Raw genomic sequence first — 18,025 nt, 5'->3', positions numbered from 1 at the left:
GTCTTCTGTACTTTGGTCTTTTTCATTACTGACTTAAAGTTCAAATTGATTCTTTTTTAATTTTTTTTTTAAAGCAAAAACAAACAAAAAAGAAGAGGCAAACAAACAAAAACCTTACCAGATAATGCTGGTTTAGTTTTTGTGGGTTTTGTTTTGTGTGGCTTTTTTTTTTTTCCTTTGGGAGGAAAAAAAAAAGGCAACCTCACTGCTGAGCTACTGGAAGACACCCACTGACTCTCTCCCTTTGAGACTTGTCTCTTCCCAGCATCCTGCTCTTGTTGATTCTGGAGCACTGGTGCTGGCAGCAGACCAGAGCCAGCCCTCCTTACTGTACAGGGCAGGCACAGAAATGTAATTCTCCCTTGGCAGGTGGAAGGATTCTTGTTCTGAATGTAACTCAGCATTGCTGTTTCCAAGAAGTAATAGTGGAAGGACAAGAAGGTGCCACCCCCAGTGAGACCTGCTGGCTGCAGCATGGGGGATGGTGATTTATTTTCTGCCTGGTGCACCGGGCACTATGCTGCTGACCTTCTGAGTCCTCTGGTTACCAGCTGCCTCCACACCACTGTACCTACCTGTATTACCTGCCTCAGGACCTGAGTGATGAAGTGAAAACTAATTGAGACAACTGAATTTACCACTAATTAAAGGTGGGTCCATGTTTCAAGGATAGGACTAGAGAAAACTACAGTTGCCCTGTTTTGTGATGGCTCTTGCTGCAAATGAGCAGCTGCATCTCCCCATGGGGAGATTCCCCTGGCTGGAAAATCAAAGGGTTAAAGAATCAACTTACCTCCAGGGGAATGTGCCCTTACTAGTATGCAGCTGGGGTCAGGTACCAAAATATCCACAGATAAAAACACCTTCACACCTTTCAAATATACAAAGGTACAAAGATGCCACTGACAGGAATTAACAGCAGATGCCCCCTCACACAGAGGGCCCCTTGCTTTGCCCATCCTGGTTAGTCTGGGCTGGCCCCGTGATCTTTCAGAATTGCAGTGAGTGCTCGTGAAAAACCCATCAGCACCAGGGATGTTCCTTCAGCCACTCTTTCTAAACTAAGTATTTTAAGCACAGATAGACCACTTCACTAAACCATCATTTTCTTCCCAATGGGTTCTTTGCAGTGGACTTCCAAAGCCTATGCTTGTACTGCTACTCAAAGACAGGACCACGGTGGCTTGTCTCTGAGGAACCAAATGTGAGGAACATACTTGCTGCTTGGAGGCAGTCATACAGCCATGGCACTTGGGAGTGATGGGCCAACGGTGACACACAAGGACAGTGTCCTACCCCACATATGTTTCACTACAGGTTTCCCTTCCCTGTGTCACAACTCACCAGCCCAGGGGAAGCAGCTGGCTGTGGACACAGCTCCAGCTTCTGGCAGCTCCACCACTGACCTGATGGCTGACCTGAGAAAGAGCACTCCCCTCATCACAGGGTGAGACAACCACCCTCTTTTGAAAAGTGCTGCCAGAGCTTTCTGGAGATGCTTTCCTATCTAGTGGCTTCCTCTTGCACATGCAGTTTTCTCTGATTTCCCTGTGACAAGCTCGTGCCTATCAGGTCACCTCACATTAGAAACCAGTTGCAACAGAAACGTTTACAACCACTATCAATCGCATACTTTCCAAGTCTAAAATCAGCACAATTCACATGATTTCAGTCCCTTCTTCAGCCTTTTCCATTTTCCTGCCCAGTGGTTCCCACACAGCCCCCAGAACAAGAGCCTGAGTCATCATTCCCTTGAGTATATTAGGACAGGACCAACCCAGCTGCTTTGCAGTGGCACAAACAGCTAAATAAAGTAGATGACAACAGTTAATCCAGCTCTGGCCTTCATATGAAGAAAGCCCTCCTGAGGGTACATGGTCCTTAACAGAGCAGGAGAAAGGATAAAGAAATTCAGAAATTGTAAAAGGATTCAAGACAAAACCAGAAGTCTCTGGTTCTTACGTGCTACAGTATCATCTCAGTTTCAAGGTGGAGTGTTGAGAACTGAGGAGACTTCACAGCAGTAAATCTCTACCAAGGTGATTCCAGCTTTAGCAAAACGTAGTTTAAATACAGCGTCACCAGAGTGTGAATTTACCTGTGCTTGGTCTACTTTTCTAGATAAGATGCCAGGTCAGAAAATTAGTGATCCCAAACTCCTGTTTACGGTTGATGGCAACACAGGCACGCAGGTCAGCGAGGGCAGGAGGTGGTAGGAGAGAACGGTGGCCTAGGAGAGGCGTAGGGAACAGACCAGCATTCCTCAGCTGGGCGCGAAAGCAGCCAATGGCTTAGTTGAGCCTGCTTGAGGGTACATCTGAGCATCCAGCACAGATTTTGAAGGCAGTGGTGGAGCCAGCATGGGATCTTGGTCCCAGAAGGAGCTGAAGGGCAGAGGCACAGCTCTGCATGTGTCCCCATAGTCTCTCGAGGGTCCCTGGGGCTCTGCCATGTGTGGCAGGGAGAGGCTTGTCAGTGGTGTGCAAGTCACAGGGAATCAATGGCACACACTCGATTTAGCAGCTGTTACAGGAGCTGCAGCTGGTTGTACGTAGCACACGTGTTGTTCCATATGTGTCTGCTTGCCGCTCAAGAGACAGGCTGGAACGTGGATTTAGTTACCTACAGATGTTTCACAGGCAAAGGAAAAGCAAAAGATAAAAAACCCCAAGAGTGTTTCTCTCTGCTCCTGGACAGCATCGGCAGCCCCACACGGGCTGACGGGCAGGTGTAAGCAAGCGAGCAGCCGGTGCGCCTCTGTTCCGGAGTCTGCAAAGGCTGCGCTGACAAGCGCTCCCGCTGCAGCACAGGCTGGGCAGCACTGGGTGCTCACCGTATACAGAACAGATGTGTCCAGAAACAGCCTCTGGCTTGGTTACAGCCTGTTCTTTTGCTCCTGCTACCAGGAAAGATTGGATAGTGAAGCAGGGGAAAGAAAAGGGGTCTACTGGCTGTAAGGCTGTGGCAGGTCGAGACCGACTTTGCATAAAATACCCAGCACAAAACATTCAGATGTAGCCACCTGTGCACTTCTCCATATAACATGTTCCAGATAGTTCAGTGCCAGAATGGTAGCACTGCCAACATGTCCCAAAACCTGGGAGTCAATCTAGGCCTGGAAGTCCCTTGTGAAACTTTAAATTGGCTTATATCACATTCAGCTCAATAACCTCATCCCAAAGGCAGAGGGGAAAACGAATGAGCAGTATTTGGTTTAGAGATTTTCCCCAAGTCAGACTTCTCGCTTTGGCACTGCTAGTTTTCACAACATGCCACATACTTCAGTACACTAAATCCAAAGGTTTTTTTCAGAACTCAAGGACAGATGCAACATAAAAAAGCGCAGTCCCAGCAGCTGACTGGGCAGCGATGTGGCACCAGCACGCAGCCTAGCACAGCATGGCATGGTTCCCTGCGCACCCGAGGAACAGGAAGGGATAAAAAGTAGATTTACAGTGAGGATATGGAAAAACTACACCTGCAGAAAAACCAGCAGCCACTCAGCGAACTTTGGAATTTACTACTAACTAGTTGCCTTGGCTTAAGTGAAAACCTCCCTAATTTATATGCTGTATTAAATTATGAGAGAAGCCCTGTATGGCTTTGAAAGAGCCTTGGGCCCGGGAGGGCAGGGAGGGTAGAAGGAAGCGGGCATTCTGGGCAGCACTGGGGAAGCTCTACATGCTTTGTTTACAAACCATGTACACTTTTTGTTTGGCTTTTGGATGTGTTTTATTCTTTCCCAACTCCCTTTTCATCTCACCATAGTGCCAGCCACACTGATGAGTGTTTATGCTTGTGAATTCCTGAAGCACAGCCAGTACCTTGAACTCCAGAGAATGAGACTGAAATAACGTAAAAGGTCAGAGAAGTTCAAAGCTGCCGTTTTCCTAGCTGGGGACACCACACTGTTCCCAGACCACGCTGGGCTGCTCTGGGGACACAAGAACAAAGACTTCTCTCTTATGTCCTCCTGTTTACGCTGCTTTTTGACTCCCTCACCTCAATGTTCTAGCAGGACTCATTTCCATGAAGCTTCAATTAAAACCACCGGAGATCAGTTCGGCCTGAGCCTGACAACTGAAGAGACACCTGACGGCTACTGGCACTTGAAACTCCCATCACCAAAGGAAAGGGGAAATTTTTATCCCAACTGCTCAACGCCACCTGGCTCACACGGTAGCAGCGAGCCCCAGAGTTCTGCTTCGTCCACAAACATCTACCAGCTGTTGCAGCACCTGGACATCTGCAAGCACTTCACCCATGGGAAGACAAGTCAGAGGACGACTTCTGGAGAAGAGAGGTCTCACTCAGCCTTGCTGGTTAGCGAGCCTGTCTTTCAGAAACGTGATGAATGTGCACCTGGGCTGACACGCAGGGTACACGCAGGTCAGCTGTGCCGTGCGAGCAGACAGCGTGCAGGGCGGCCCCGGCGGCCCCCAGCGCATCGCGCACACCACCCCCGGCTCTGCACCAAGCCCTGGCTCGTACATACTTGGGGCTGCAGATTTCTGCAGCCCGGGGTTCATTAGCACGTGCACACACACCACGCAATGTGCTCACTTGCACGGCATGGCCCCCGCCCCACGCACCCTCACCCGCCAGTGCAGGGGGGCTGGGAACGGCCCAGGCGAACGCGAGCACTGGGTTTCACCAGCTGATGGCCTCGGAACTGGAGCTACGGACCGAGCGACACCAACAGCACAGACAATACCGAAGTAATTTCACAGACTCGCATCCAAGCCATTTACAGCAATTATAACCTCATCTACAAACAATCCGGCCCGGGGGCAACCGCAGCCAGCTTGCTGATATTAAACTCTCTCTACACAAAGCCATATGTGACATTTGAAAACATTTAGAAAACAAACTACAAAAGCAGCCTTTTGTGCCCTCCTTGTCTAGACGGCAGGCCAGCCTCCCCAAACTGGAGGCTGGCACCGATGAAGCACGCGATGCCGAGGGAGGGAGGGCAGGGGCTGCCCGGGGAGGTGTTGACGTTACCCCTGCTCACCCCGCGAGCACCTCGCGCCGAGGCAGCGCTGGCCCGTGCCCTTCCACGTGTCCCCAGCGCCGCAAGCGACCTCCCAGGACTGCGGCTGACACGGTGCTGATGGGCTGCGCAGGGTGGGAGATCCTGCCACAGACGGCTGGGGTCGGCAGCTTTGTCCTCAGGGTGCTCCTGCAGACGTTGTGGGCTGAAACCTCTCACTGATGTTTGGTTTCCAGTGAGGTGCTCATTTCTTTAAGTAAAATTGAGCCAAAAGAAACGGCAAGCAGATTGGTGGATTATACATAAATTCATTTTAGATTTTACATACATTTTGGTCTGCTCTATAGAAGTGTAGAGGGAAAGGGCCCTGGGGGCCCTGGTGGACAGCAGGATGACCATGAGCCAGCACTGTGCCCTTGTGGCCAAGAAGGCCAATGGCATCCTGGGGTGTATTAGAAGGGGGGTGGTTAGTAGGCAGAGAGAGGTTCTCCTTCCCCTCTACTCTGCCCTGGTGAGACCTCATCTGGAATATTGTGTCCAGTTCTGGGCCCCTCAGTTCCAGAAGGACAGGGAACTGCTGGAGACAGTCCAGCACAGGGCCACAAAGATGATGAAGGGAGTGGAGCATCTCCCTTATGAGGAAAGGCTGAGGGAGCTGGGTCTCTTTAGCTTGGAGAAGAGGAGACTGAGGGGTGACCTCATCAATGTTTATAAATATATAAAGGGTGGGTGTCACGAGGATGGAGCCAGGCTCTTCTCGGCGACAACCAACAGTAAGACAAGGGGTAATGGGTTCAAGCTGGAACACAAGAGGTTCCACTTAAATTTGAGAAGAAACTTCTTCTCAGTGAGGGTGCCAGAGCACTGGAACAGGCTGCCCAGGGAGGTTGTGGAGTCTCCTTCTCTGGAGACATTCAAAACCCGCCTGGACGCCTTCCTGTGTAACCTCACCTAGGTGTTCCTGCTCTGGCAGGGGGATTGGACTAGATGATCTTTTGAGGTCCCTTCCAATCCCTAACATTCTGTGATTCTGTGTTTTCCTCCAAGATGCTCCTCTCCACAACACATAACCCCATTTTTAGAGGGAAAAGAGCAGGAATGCCCAGCTCCCTGTGGCCATGATAGACGCTGCTGTTCATCTTCCCTCTGACAGTGCCTGTTAAGAGACTCGATCACCTCTGGACCTGTCCGGCAGGAGCCACATGAAACCGTGGCTCTTGTTGCTGCACAGCACAGTCAATTCTAGCAGCATTTGTGTCTATTGCTAGAAATACATCCTATAATTTGAGGGCAGATGAGCTCAGGACTGAGGATGAAATGTAACTGTGGGACTAGCCTCATTCAGGATAAATAACCACTTTTTTTTTTTTTTCCCCCAGAGGATTCTTGCCTCATTTCACTGATGGGAGGATGCTAAAAATGAACAGCCGTTCAATTCCTTTTTCTCCTGTATGGTCCTATATTTGTTTATGCACACCTTGCTCCAAATGCAGGGGGACTGTTCCCCATTTTGACTTTTCTCTGGCAAATCACTAGAGCAACCTTTGCAAATCACTGTAGCACCTTTGCAAACTTTAATTCCTCTTTGCAAGACCTTTAGGAAGATATATTATTTCCATTATAAGATGGGGAACTGACACATCAAGAATACGATTTCAAAAGCTTACAGTGACTCCAAACATTGAGGGATGATGTTTTTCAGTGTACCGGGAACTGTACATTAGATATTCAGAGATACCATGTCAGAAAAAAGATAATGTGTGCTTATGTAAGCAGCAGTAGATCATGATACAAACATGTGAGAGTCACCTGAAATTTTCACAGATACCCTTATGTTTGCCATTGCCCAATGAGGATCTGTGTGGTCGCAAGTCTGGTCACTTGCTCTCGGTATTCTTAAACCTTCACATACCTAAGCTTGCATAATATTTATTTCCCAACTAAAAATTAAGCTCCGAGTAACGTTTTTATATAGCTTGGGGCATTTTTCTTTTCCATACATCACTCAAATTTGTTGCAGTCCCTCAAGCTTTTTCAGCTCGTGGCTGAAGCTCACAGCTGCTGGCAGTTCCAAGCTTCTCACATGTTTATTCCTGTAACATCTCAGACACGAGATCTGTTTTAAATTAAAAAAATTAAACGACATTACTTTTCTCATTTGCTATCAATTATAGCGCTGTAAGGAAGAGCTGGGCTCCTCTAATCTGTCTGTGAATATTCTACCAAACCAGCTCTCACTCAACATTTAGCTGTTTGATTCCAGACAGACACAATGATCCATAGCTAAGGACAGCAAACCGCAGGGTAACCAAATTACATTAATTATACAATACATACCTCTGATTGCACATGCTAATAACAAGTTATCAAAGTCGGGGAAGCAAGTCGCCTGGAAAACTCATCATGGTGTGTTTCAAAAAATACATAAATCACTTGGGGTTATAGCAGCCCATAAAAAGAAACTGCCACAACTTCCAGTCTCAAATTAACACCAGGTTTAAAAAGCTACTTGCGCTTTGCAGACTCAGCATCACAATGTCAGTAAGTTTTCAACTAGTCGATAGGAACTGAGCTGAGTGACAACTTAGCAAAAAGCTAGACAGCAATTATGTTTTCCGTGTTAACTAGATTAAATATATATCACAGTAAAATTATGACTACAAGTTAAACAGTAAAACGAGGAATACAAGTTATAGATAATAACTTTTTCCAAACTCTGAACATGACAGAGAATGATGAAAGACTGCAATCACCTGGACAAGCAAACATCATGAAGCTGAATTACTTTTTTAGCAGCACTTCAAATACAGAGATTGAAATTGTACCATTATGCATCTCTACATCTATTTCAGGTGTTACCATTTCAAAGAAAAACTGTAGTACTATGGCTGTAACTAAGATTAAAACTAAGAAAAATCTGGATTAAACGTCAAGAGAGGTGTGAAGGAATGCAGAAGCTGTCCACAAGTGTTCATGTGAACTCTATGGAAGGAGCAGGAGCAACAAGAAACAAGATGCAGAAGAGCCCTCACATCTAGACCTGCCAGGTGCATAGAGTGACCAAAGAAAGAGATTTTTTCATGCTAGTTTTCAAGATTCTCCAGAAGTTCATGCAGCCTGAACATCCCTTCTGTTTCCTCTGCTTGCCCTGGAGCTTTGTCACAGGCGATGAAGAGGCACGCAGGGGCGTGCCCGCTGACGTGCCACTGTGTTGACTGGGCAGCAGCGGCTGCTCATCAGCACGCAGCTAATTGCAGTCATGTGCCACAAGCTAAAGGCGGTTTAAAAAAAGTAACAGCAACGTTCAGCCAGCTACCTGTGAAATTTGCTGACTACTCCATTCTTAGAAACCCCAGCAACCTCCTCCCGGCGGCGCGGAGCACAGGAACACCCTGCGCGCTGCCACTCCAGAAGATGTCAGGTCACTATGGACCAACGCATCCACGCTTCTGCGAGCAAGTCAGACAGTTTCTCGTCCTACTTTGATACTAGTTTAGGCTCATCTATGGAGAAAAGTTACTTGAATTCAAGAATGATGTGAACCAGAGAATAGTTTTTCCCAATTAACCCTTAATGCGAATGCTCTTTTTCCACAAGGAGGCCGCCTAGGAGGGGAGTTATTCGGGAACATTATTGTAGAGTAAGCGTCATAAAACCGCGTGTCCACACAGCAGCTGTAGAATTCTGAAACGTACCCACTATCCTGAATACAAACTCTACTGTGACATCGGGGGGAAATTCTAACACCAGAATTAAAAGAAACCAGAAAGACAGACACCTTGAAGACAGACATCATCTTCTCGTGGTATGGAGAGAGGGCTCCTGCCTGTGATTCCTAGAGGAAAGCCCAGGTGGGAAGTTAAGGTGTAGGGATACATCAGAGGAACTATAAGAATAGATGGGAGGTTAAATAAACAGGAATGGCTTCTCACAGTAGGACAGCATTTGTTAAACACACCTTGAGAAGAAATCCACTAGGTTCCTTGTTATTTTAATAAGAAAATTCGAATAAATTTAACAAATAGTCTGGTCCTACACATCAGCTTTGTGTGCCAGTCCAAACCAGTAGTAAATTTCCGAATAGGTTCTTCTAATCTCTGAGCAACAATAAGCATTTTTCTTGATTCTGAAAAACTTGGTGAACATTCAGGGCAGCAATGCCCGCAAAACGCACATAATGCTTAGCTTTATCTTAACAGTTCACATAGTGCTGAGATGCAAGGATATGAGGGTCATGTGTTTAAAAATTAACACCTTTAAACAGAAACATTTCTCCTGCGAACCTGAAAGCCCTGAAAGACAACACATGGGTCTTGAGAAGAGTTGGGTCAGGCAAGGAGCAGGGAGGCAAAACCAGGTGCTTGCAAACAAAGGTCACAGAGCCAGCAAGGGGCCCTGTCATCCCCGGGTGCCTGGAAGCTCACATCACACTTGTCTCCTGCTACGTACAGCTGACTTAACACAACCAGCGATACTGTCGAAGAAGGAAGAGGCAGCCCATGGGGGAAACTCGAGAAGGCCTAAAAGTGGCGTTTCAATGTTTTCCTCCCCTACCTCATTCTATCAGCGATGCTCATCAGGGAAGGAGGGAAGGAAGGAGTCATCGTGTCATACCTGAGCAATGAAACACTTCCTCATGCCTGGGGTGCAGAAGAATTCCCTCGAATGCCCCTAGAAGAACATTATGTAAATAAAGGTTGGTACTAACTGCCTGGAAGACCCATTAGCTTTGGAGTAACTTCACTTTCTCGAGGGAAGAGAGGCAGGAGCTAAGAGGAGGGTGAAGCTGGAGGAAACCCAACTCACCAGGTGCTCCTCCATTTCATAAGGTGTTTGTTGCTGGCTTTTCAGAGGAGCAAATGCTAATCTGAGTGCTACAAGAAAGACTTGCTTACAATACAGACCTGCTGGTTGAATCTGAGAGCTGAGCTACCTGTATCATCCTAATAACGATACTCCAGAGGGAAAGGACGAATCGCCCTGTCCCTTCTCTCATTCACTGCTACGCACCTGGTGCAAATAAAAACATCCTTCGCAATTCAGTGATTGCTTACACGTAGGAGTATAAGATGTGATTGCCTTTATTTTAGTATATATGTCTCAGTTATACTTCACATGCAAGTAGCAGCACTTTGGGTAGTGAGTTACAAATTGTTTTCTCTGGCCACTTGAGCAGAAATTTCCCCCGGACAGCAGGGAGCGCATCACAGAGCAGGAAGGGGAGCACCCGACATGCCCGTAAGGCCCCTTCAGAATTAGAATGAGTGTTTCAGACTGAACAGTTGACAAACAGGAAAGACAGAGGCTGAAGTGAGAAGCTGAGGAGCCTGTAGGTGTATCTGGGAGCAGAAGCAGGCCAGCTCGCTCCACCGAGATGAGGACTGGCAGCGCAGTGGTCACAGGGCAGCATTTCCCAAATGACACCGATCCACATCCTGCCCCCAAGTGATTGTATCAATTGTGCTCAGCTGTTCCTGAGCTACGATCAAAGCAGTGCTGATCCCTGTCCCTTCTGCACGGAGTTTTTCCCACTGAGCTTTGTGCGCCTTCCCGCTGGGAAATGCTGCTAAAGGAAATACTTTGGGAATACGGGAATAAAGCAAGAGAGAGCCCCGAGGCAGACAGGCGGCTTTCCACAAACAGAGCATGAGATGGCAAGGAGCAGATACCCGGTGGTGGGGACAGCACTCAACAGAACGGGGAACAGGCACAGAAATAACACTACATTTGGACAGAGCAGTATTAATAACCTGAAGTTAAGAATTAAAGCAGTTCTAGGTGAAAACCCTCCTGCAGCAACCTGTTTAACTCTTTGCAGAATGAGGACAGCTGATGAGGACAACAGACTTGACCCATGACAGAAAATGGCTTGCAGGCTAATCTAAATCAAGGGCAGATTAATTAAATGGACTTCAGTTGATCACAGAACAATTAAAAACAGAAGTTAGAAGAATTACGAAGACACCATGCCATTACAGAGCCAATTTTTAAGCAGCAGTAAGAGGTTGTTTGGAAGGGACTGCACGGTGACTGTACAGCTAAAAAGGAGGATTTCTGAGGACAGCGTGATGCGAGGGCCTGGCTGACACACATGACACTGAAAAGGAGTTGAAAGGATACTGCAGTGCTCTGTTTTGATGTGGTAATTGTACATCTTGGCTTTCACAGCCTGTGGTGAGGAAGGAGTTCTTCTCTCACTCCTTTCAAGCATCATTTGGCTTCTGTTTTTTTGTTTCTATTTTCTTCCCCAGCTTTTTTGGTTTGCCATCCTCTAAGGTGCTGATGATTAACTGCATCCAGAGAGAAGATGTAAAGCAAACTGCATCAGTGCTTGTAATGTTGCATGGTACCGGTGGCCTGGCTGGTGTGTCCTGGCCACATGCTCAAGGGGTTAAATTTGGCACCGGAGGTCACGAGGAAATCCCTTTCCTCTGGTCCAACCACCCTGCAATATTTTTTGAGAGAAGGTAATGGTTTCAACTACTCTTGCTCTCTTCCAAAGGAATATTGCAGTTGCAGGTTTTGGTCTTTAGGAGTTAATTTTGTCATTGCTTGGGAAAACTTGTTGACCATGTGTGGCAGCGGGAAGAATGGGTGTTCTGAACTAGATCCCTTGTAGGCTAAACTACAAAACTGTGTGTGAGGGTCCAACACAGCAGCACCTCTTAGTCCTAACTTCCCAGACGACCTAAGGAAATTATCACCTTTACATGTCTTCAACAGTAGTATTAATCAGCAAACTGTAGTTAGCAGTTCTGTAGTAACTGGCAAGTAAAATGCTATAATCACATAGCACGAGGAATACACAGCATTCCCAATATCCCCCAAAACATACTGACATGTTTCACCATTCCAGCTTAAAACACAAACTTGGTTCATTTAATATTCTGTTTCTGCCACTAGCAAATACCTTGATCCCTCAAATGAAAGTGACTTTCTCTGCCATTAAACCACAAGACAAGTGCACAACACACAGTTGGAGTAAAAACGTGCTCAGACTTCAAAGAACAAAGCTCCAGTGTGAATGTCCATTCGAAGTGTTCCCCATAGTGTTGATCACAAAACAACCTCCACCTCCTTAGAAAACATTCCCAGTCTTGGTCTTTCTAGCACTACTTCCTTCCCCAAATCAAGAAATTAGAATAAAACAGCCATCACGTGAATTCTTTCTAATTCCTTGATTAATATCACAGAATCTCAGTTCTTCTGCGATGCACAATACAAAGAATGCAGCTGTTTCAATTTAACTTTTTGCAGAAGTTGAACTGGATACGATCAAGCAGTTCATTTACTTCTTCACTACATTAGATCTTCCTGAATTTGTTAGCCTGACACAAGTTCTGCAAGCAGATAGGCTACTCCTTTTGCCACAACTTGTGATATCATTTGGAATTTCTTTTGAAGATTAAATTACTTTAAATATATTTTTTATATTATCAGTTCTTAAAATATCCATAACTTAATCTTCCAAAACTATAGCACGCAACAGTACATATTACATTTTTGCAATCTTTTCAAGTTACAAATTTATTTTTTTCTCTCCACTTTGGATTAAAAATTGATGCAACTGGCTAGCAGTTTGAAAATCAAGCCTGCACACAGAAAAGTCTTTTCCCACTGGAAAAAAAAAAAGGGGGGAAGAAGAAAAACTGTACAGAATGATGTTCCAAAAATGATCAACGGTATTGAATTCAACCATCGTAGTTCATGTACTATGTAACTATGTATATTATGCTTGCTTCTGTTTTCTTGTGATTTGCTGCATATCTACGCCAAAATAGATTACAAGAGAATTAGTGAATACAGACGTGTGGTTAAGTGTACAGTGGAAACTGAAAAAGGTTACAAACGTGATACCTGGCAGAGTGCAGACATTCTAGAGCATTACACTGAGCAGCATGTGTCTCTGGATGCATTTCCAGATGCACTCCCTCTATGTTTCCTTCCATAATCCTCTCATTCATGCAGCTATTTGCATTAAAAACACAAAGACACTGATTTACATAAAATTATCTCACTCCATTTTATTTAAGATTTTCTTCTCCAGTTAGTAAAAGAAAGATGTGTCTCTCTTTATACATATGTACAAGTTCAGTTATAAAAATAGACAGCACATTCAAAGAGAAAAAAAGGCTTGGCATTTGTCTGATTCCCTCTAAATATCATATATACATGTGAATAGGAGGGGAAGGGGGAAGTCTTCATGAGTTAATTAAACACTACCTCCCCCTCAATTATCCCCTGCAAATCTGTTTAAAAATCAATCTAACTAAGCTCAGTTCTGCTATTTTCAGGTGTGCAAATTAGAGGCAGAGCCAACAGGAAGCACTTGCTCCACACTGTAGGACGCCAGGCAAAGGATTTGGGGTTGGAAAAAAAATTATAGTAATAAAAATTCATCTTCTGCTGTCACAGCCCAGACCTGCAACTCAACTCGCTTCTCTCTCACGGGATGAAAGTGCCCCAGCAGAACAGCCTTTTAATTCAACGTGTCAGGCAGAAAAACTGCCTCATACCTAAATCTCAGTGCAATGCAGACAACGCTCACAGCAAAGCGAGGGGCTACAGGGGGGTTGTGCATTGAGAACGGGGAAGGAGGGACCAGAGACTGAGAGCACAGATGGACACTGGCAGCGCTGCCCTTACCAGCCTGATGGGACACGGCTACTGGGACCCGCACACCGGAGTGAACTCGGCCACGCTTGTACGTGCGATCGTCACAGAGATGAAGAGAAAACACACTGGAAGAACAGTCAGTGGATGGCTGGGATACGAGACTATTTTCTTCCCAGGATTTGGCTGGAAGGGGGAACGGCACAGTTCTCTCTCAGGACTGGTTTTCGTTGCTCCCCTTGCAGCGCTGCAAGCTGCAGAACCACGCTCTGCTGTGGCACGGGGAGAGGAGCAGCAGCACACTCTTCCTCGGCACTTCAGCTTCCCCTCTTCTGGAGATTTGTACGAATACAGTCTCACTTTGTTTCTAAGCTTCTAAGAGTTTTGTGCACCTCAAAAGTGAGAGAAATCATTCTGAACACAGCGAGTATTGGTGCTGATGGGAACTCTGAAATGCAAACCAGACCACTGGCTTGTGGCTTCTTCCACTGCGTGAAGCAGGAGCAGTACTGCTGCTCTCACGAGGCCCGTCAGTGCTCTCTGTGTTCTGTGGCTCTGAACCTGTTCCTGACAGATGGTGCTGGAAACAGTCCATTCCCTGGAAACCACCTGAGATACCTTCCTTTGTGTTTCAAGCCTTTAGAGAACCCAGAGGCCCACATGAGAAGAATCCAAGATTTTTTTTTGATCACACAACATCTTCAGCTTAGCCCCCAATTACTCCCGTACACTGACCAGCTGCCAGCATGGAAATGACCCTACAGGATACTCCTGGGGTTCAGATACTGATTTCATAGGATAAAACTAACGCTGGGTTCCACCTCAAGCTACAGGAGAGAAAAGTACATGGGTGTGACTTCAAGCACACACAGGTGCAGGATATTGCATGGAGTAGCTGGCTGCTTTCTTGGGAATCTCTGTCAGATGTGTCAATAGAACACAAGCTGACATCCCCCAGTTACCCCAGACTCTCATCCCTCCTTCTCGCAGTGTCTGCAAAGACAGTTTTTTGGAATACACATAATCAAAGTGCTCACATAAACCACCCATTCCCATTGTGCTTTGATTTTCTGTTCACACACGTGCTGGGCAGCAACAAGGCATGGTTTGCATGCCTTCAGCTGGCAGGGTGGTCTACTCTGAAAGCCAACGCAGTTCAGACAAGCTTTGGGGGTTCAAAATTACTACCGACCACCTGAGGTGTGGGCGCCTTTGCTTTGCTTCCGAATCGGAGTCTCTGATATGAGACTGCTGGTCAGGTTTAAGCTTTTGGGGGTCCCACAAACACTGTTTCCTTTGCTCAAAGGGGAGCTCAAGGGAGAAGAGGCGCTTGAAGGTCCAAAATCTGCAAGTCCAGAAGGCCGTATAATTGCTGTTTGTAGAGGGCTACTTGCAGACATGCCTAGCAATGGAAAAGAGAATCAAATGCCATATATTATTCCACTTGTGCCTCTTCAACGACAAACAGTATACTAACAATCAGTCCTAAGAGCACTCTGTATTCATGATTTATGAGAGTCTAATGGAGAGAGATGTTCCTAAGATACAAATCATCTTGCAGTTATACCCTGGGCCACCTTCAAGTGGTGTAAAGCTGAAGGTCTATCACCATCAGTTTAGCAGATTTTGGAGCCTGATGCTGTAACTTAAATGTGACAGCAATACAGGAAAACCAAAGCCATACCCATGGGATAAACAACACTATCCAATTTGTCTGGGCACCAAAATAAAAAACAAGAGGAAAAATACATGGTATGAGATAATTCAAAGGGCAGATGAAACTTCTGCAGGACTAGCCTCTCAACGTCATCTGCGGTACAACTGGCTATCCCCTCACACTGTTAAAATGTCACACTGTGTATTGCTTGGATCTCAGAATATAACAGACAAGCAATACCAACAATACACCACTTTTTATCTATTTTTTGACAGGCTGTAAACAACAATCACCCAAACCCATGTGGCTGGTTCTGCTCTGAATAGTCTGCTGCCTCCCCTTCCCCACGTACCTTTAGAGACGTTGTACCCGTACGCTGCATACGCCGCTGCTGAGGCTGCCGCTGCTCCTGCTTTGGCACCTGCCATCGCAGCTGCGCTTCCCGCTATTGATTTCCGGCTTCTGCCTTTCCCAGTGCCGCCTTTTGATCCACCGCCCGCACCTTTGGGACGACCCCGGCTTCGACCTGACTGGCCTCTCCCAGTGAGAGATGTATCTTGCATTGAAATACCTTTACAAAAAAGGAATGTTAAAACAATAACTGCTGTAGTATTTCTGGTGACTCACAGCGTCATAACTACCTCCCATGTACATTACTATTGTTCCTATTAATTGATTCTGTTCATTTATATTAATGTGGACACTGTTGGCAAACAGTGAACCCATGAAAACAAATTACATATACAAAACTTCACTCTTCATTAACCACAACTTATGAACTCCAACTACTTATTATTATGAATCCAATCCACATACAGGTGGAGGATTCTGGGTTCTGCTTCAGGATGAAGCATTTTCTTACCTGAAGATATTTTCTTCCATTTGCTATCTCTAAAGAAACTCATCAAGAACTACAGCTCTACTTAATTCAGTGTAGAAAACTATGGTAGCTAAAAACATTTACCATTATTTAAAATTTCAGCTGCTCCAACCACCCAGTGGAAATACAGAACTGATTATTAGCCCAACAGCAAATTCAAGGAAAAGCTTAGAGATTCATTGTTCTGTGGTTGTCTGTAATTTGGTAATATTCACATAATGGGAGGAGAGCCCTCTATAACACAGGAACAACAGACAAAACTTTTAAGAGTAACACAGAAAAGAGGAAAAGAACTGTAAATGAGACACTATGAACAGATTTCCTACCAAATCGAAAGTAATTTCTCAATGAAAAGGCATTTTTCCCCCCAATCTCACCAACCATGCATTTACTCCGAAAATGTATCACCTAGCCATACGAAGTAAATGTTTAATAGATGTTAGTCAGCCAAGGCAAAAGTACTGACCGTTCATGGTATCTGACACTGAGCCAGTAATGGAAGCAGGAGAGTTTGTTGCCCTTGACTGAGGTGCTGAAGAAGCTGGATCATCCACAATCACAAGCATATCACTGCTGCTCTCATCGGGAGGGATTGAGCCCATATGCAATTCACTGCTGATGGATATCTAAACGTGACAGAAATCAAAGCCATTAGCTTCTCAGGTTAGGAAAGGGATGGGTACAAACATTGTAAGATCCTTAAAAGACATGCAATCACAAGTGATTAATTAGTACTTGTTCTGTTCTCTCTCATTTTCTCTGTGTGAGACTAGCAGCAAGATCTGCCTAATCACACCACATCCTCTATTTACATGCTGAGCAGCAGTAAAGACCTCCAGGAGCTACTTAATTTCAATTCATGAAAATAGATATTGAATTAAGAAGCAGGAGACTAACGGGCTCAGCAGAGACTTAAGAAAACTGCTGTCCAGCTGTGCATCTTCAACTGCAAGACAGAAAACAACTGAACTCTTAACCTACTACTACTGGTAATAAAAATCTTTGTCAATACAATACAACATAGAAATCTATAGAACAGAATATATTTGCTGCCAAAACTGGTTTGCAATTCTTTACAAAAATATGAAGGAAAGTAAGATGTGTGCCACTGAGAATGTACAATTTAAATTCCAAAGAAACAAACACACTAATTCAGAATCAGAAGCAAGGAAGGAAGCAGAGAAGGAGATGTAGATGAGACTAGTGAGGAGCACTTGTAAAGAAACTGAATGTCAAGGAGCTATTTGAGGGATACAGTTTGGTTCAGGAACTGAAAGATCCTGTTCTTGCTATGGAAGGTGTTGGTATGGAAGAAGGCACATGGTTATAAATGTGAGCATGACAAAGGCACGAAAAAGGGAGAAAAAAGTAGGAAGATAATAAGTGGGACTGCAAGCAGGAATGAAAAAATTTCAGGGGCTGAAAGGGATGAGAGTCAGGGCATGAACTTGCTGTAAGAAAAGGGAGGCAGAGAGCAAATGAAGAAGGGAATAACGGAATGTCAAATAACATGAGGAGCTGTAAGGCAGCTTATTAGCAGCTGTTATGCTTTCAATAAATAATTTTCATTTCCATGGTTCACCTTTACAACATCTCACTTTCCCACAGACTCGAAGTTCTACACTAGCTATAATAACAGAAGGCAAGAATCCTACAGGATGTAAGGCCAGAACTGAAATAGTATATTTTGAAGCAGCAGTGAGTCTTACCTCACTGAAAGGGCTGGGCATGGCAGAGTCTACACTAATGAAAGAATCATCTCCATCAGCAGACAGGTTGGAGTTATCAGCTGAGGGGACAAATGGTATCACAAGGTTCATGCCCTCTTTCTTTCTCTTCCCATCCAATTCATCTTCCTTCTTCTTCTGAAATAAATAAAACA

At 45.4% G+C, this 18,025-nt stretch overlaps 1 protein-coding gene across 1 annotated transcript in view; it reads right to left on the bottom strand.

Moving 5' to 3' along the window:
- Positions 1 to 13,011: 13,011 nt before the first annotated feature.
- Positions 13,012 to 18,025, bottom strand: part of INO80 (INO80 complex ATPase subunit) — a 69,163-nt gene continuing 64,149 nt past the window's right edge. Inside the window, exons 33-36 of the mRNA XM_065636391.1 lie at positions 17,853 to 18,008; positions 16,610 to 16,769; positions 15,616 to 15,834; positions 13,012 to 15,008 (exon numbers count right to left, since the gene is read on the bottom strand). Of these exons, the coding sequence (XP_065492463.1) occupies positions 14,791 to 15,008; positions 15,616 to 15,834; positions 16,610 to 16,769; positions 17,853 to 18,008 (753 nt within the window). The 3' untranslated portion in view covers positions 13,012 to 14,790. The remainder of the gene's footprint in view (positions 15,009 to 15,615; positions 15,835 to 16,609; positions 16,770 to 17,852; positions 18,009 to 18,025) is intronic.

The sequence above is a fragment of the Caloenas nicobarica genome, chromosome 5 (genome assembly GCF_036013445.1).
Source record: "Caloenas nicobarica isolate bCalNic1 chromosome 5, bCalNic1.hap1, whole genome shotgun sequence".
Lineage (NCBI taxonomy): Eukaryota > Metazoa > Chordata > Aves > Columbiformes > Columbidae > Caloenas > Caloenas nicobarica.
The sequence above is the reverse complement of the archived record's forward strand: the minus strand, read 5'-3'. Positions and strand labels throughout refer to the sequence as shown.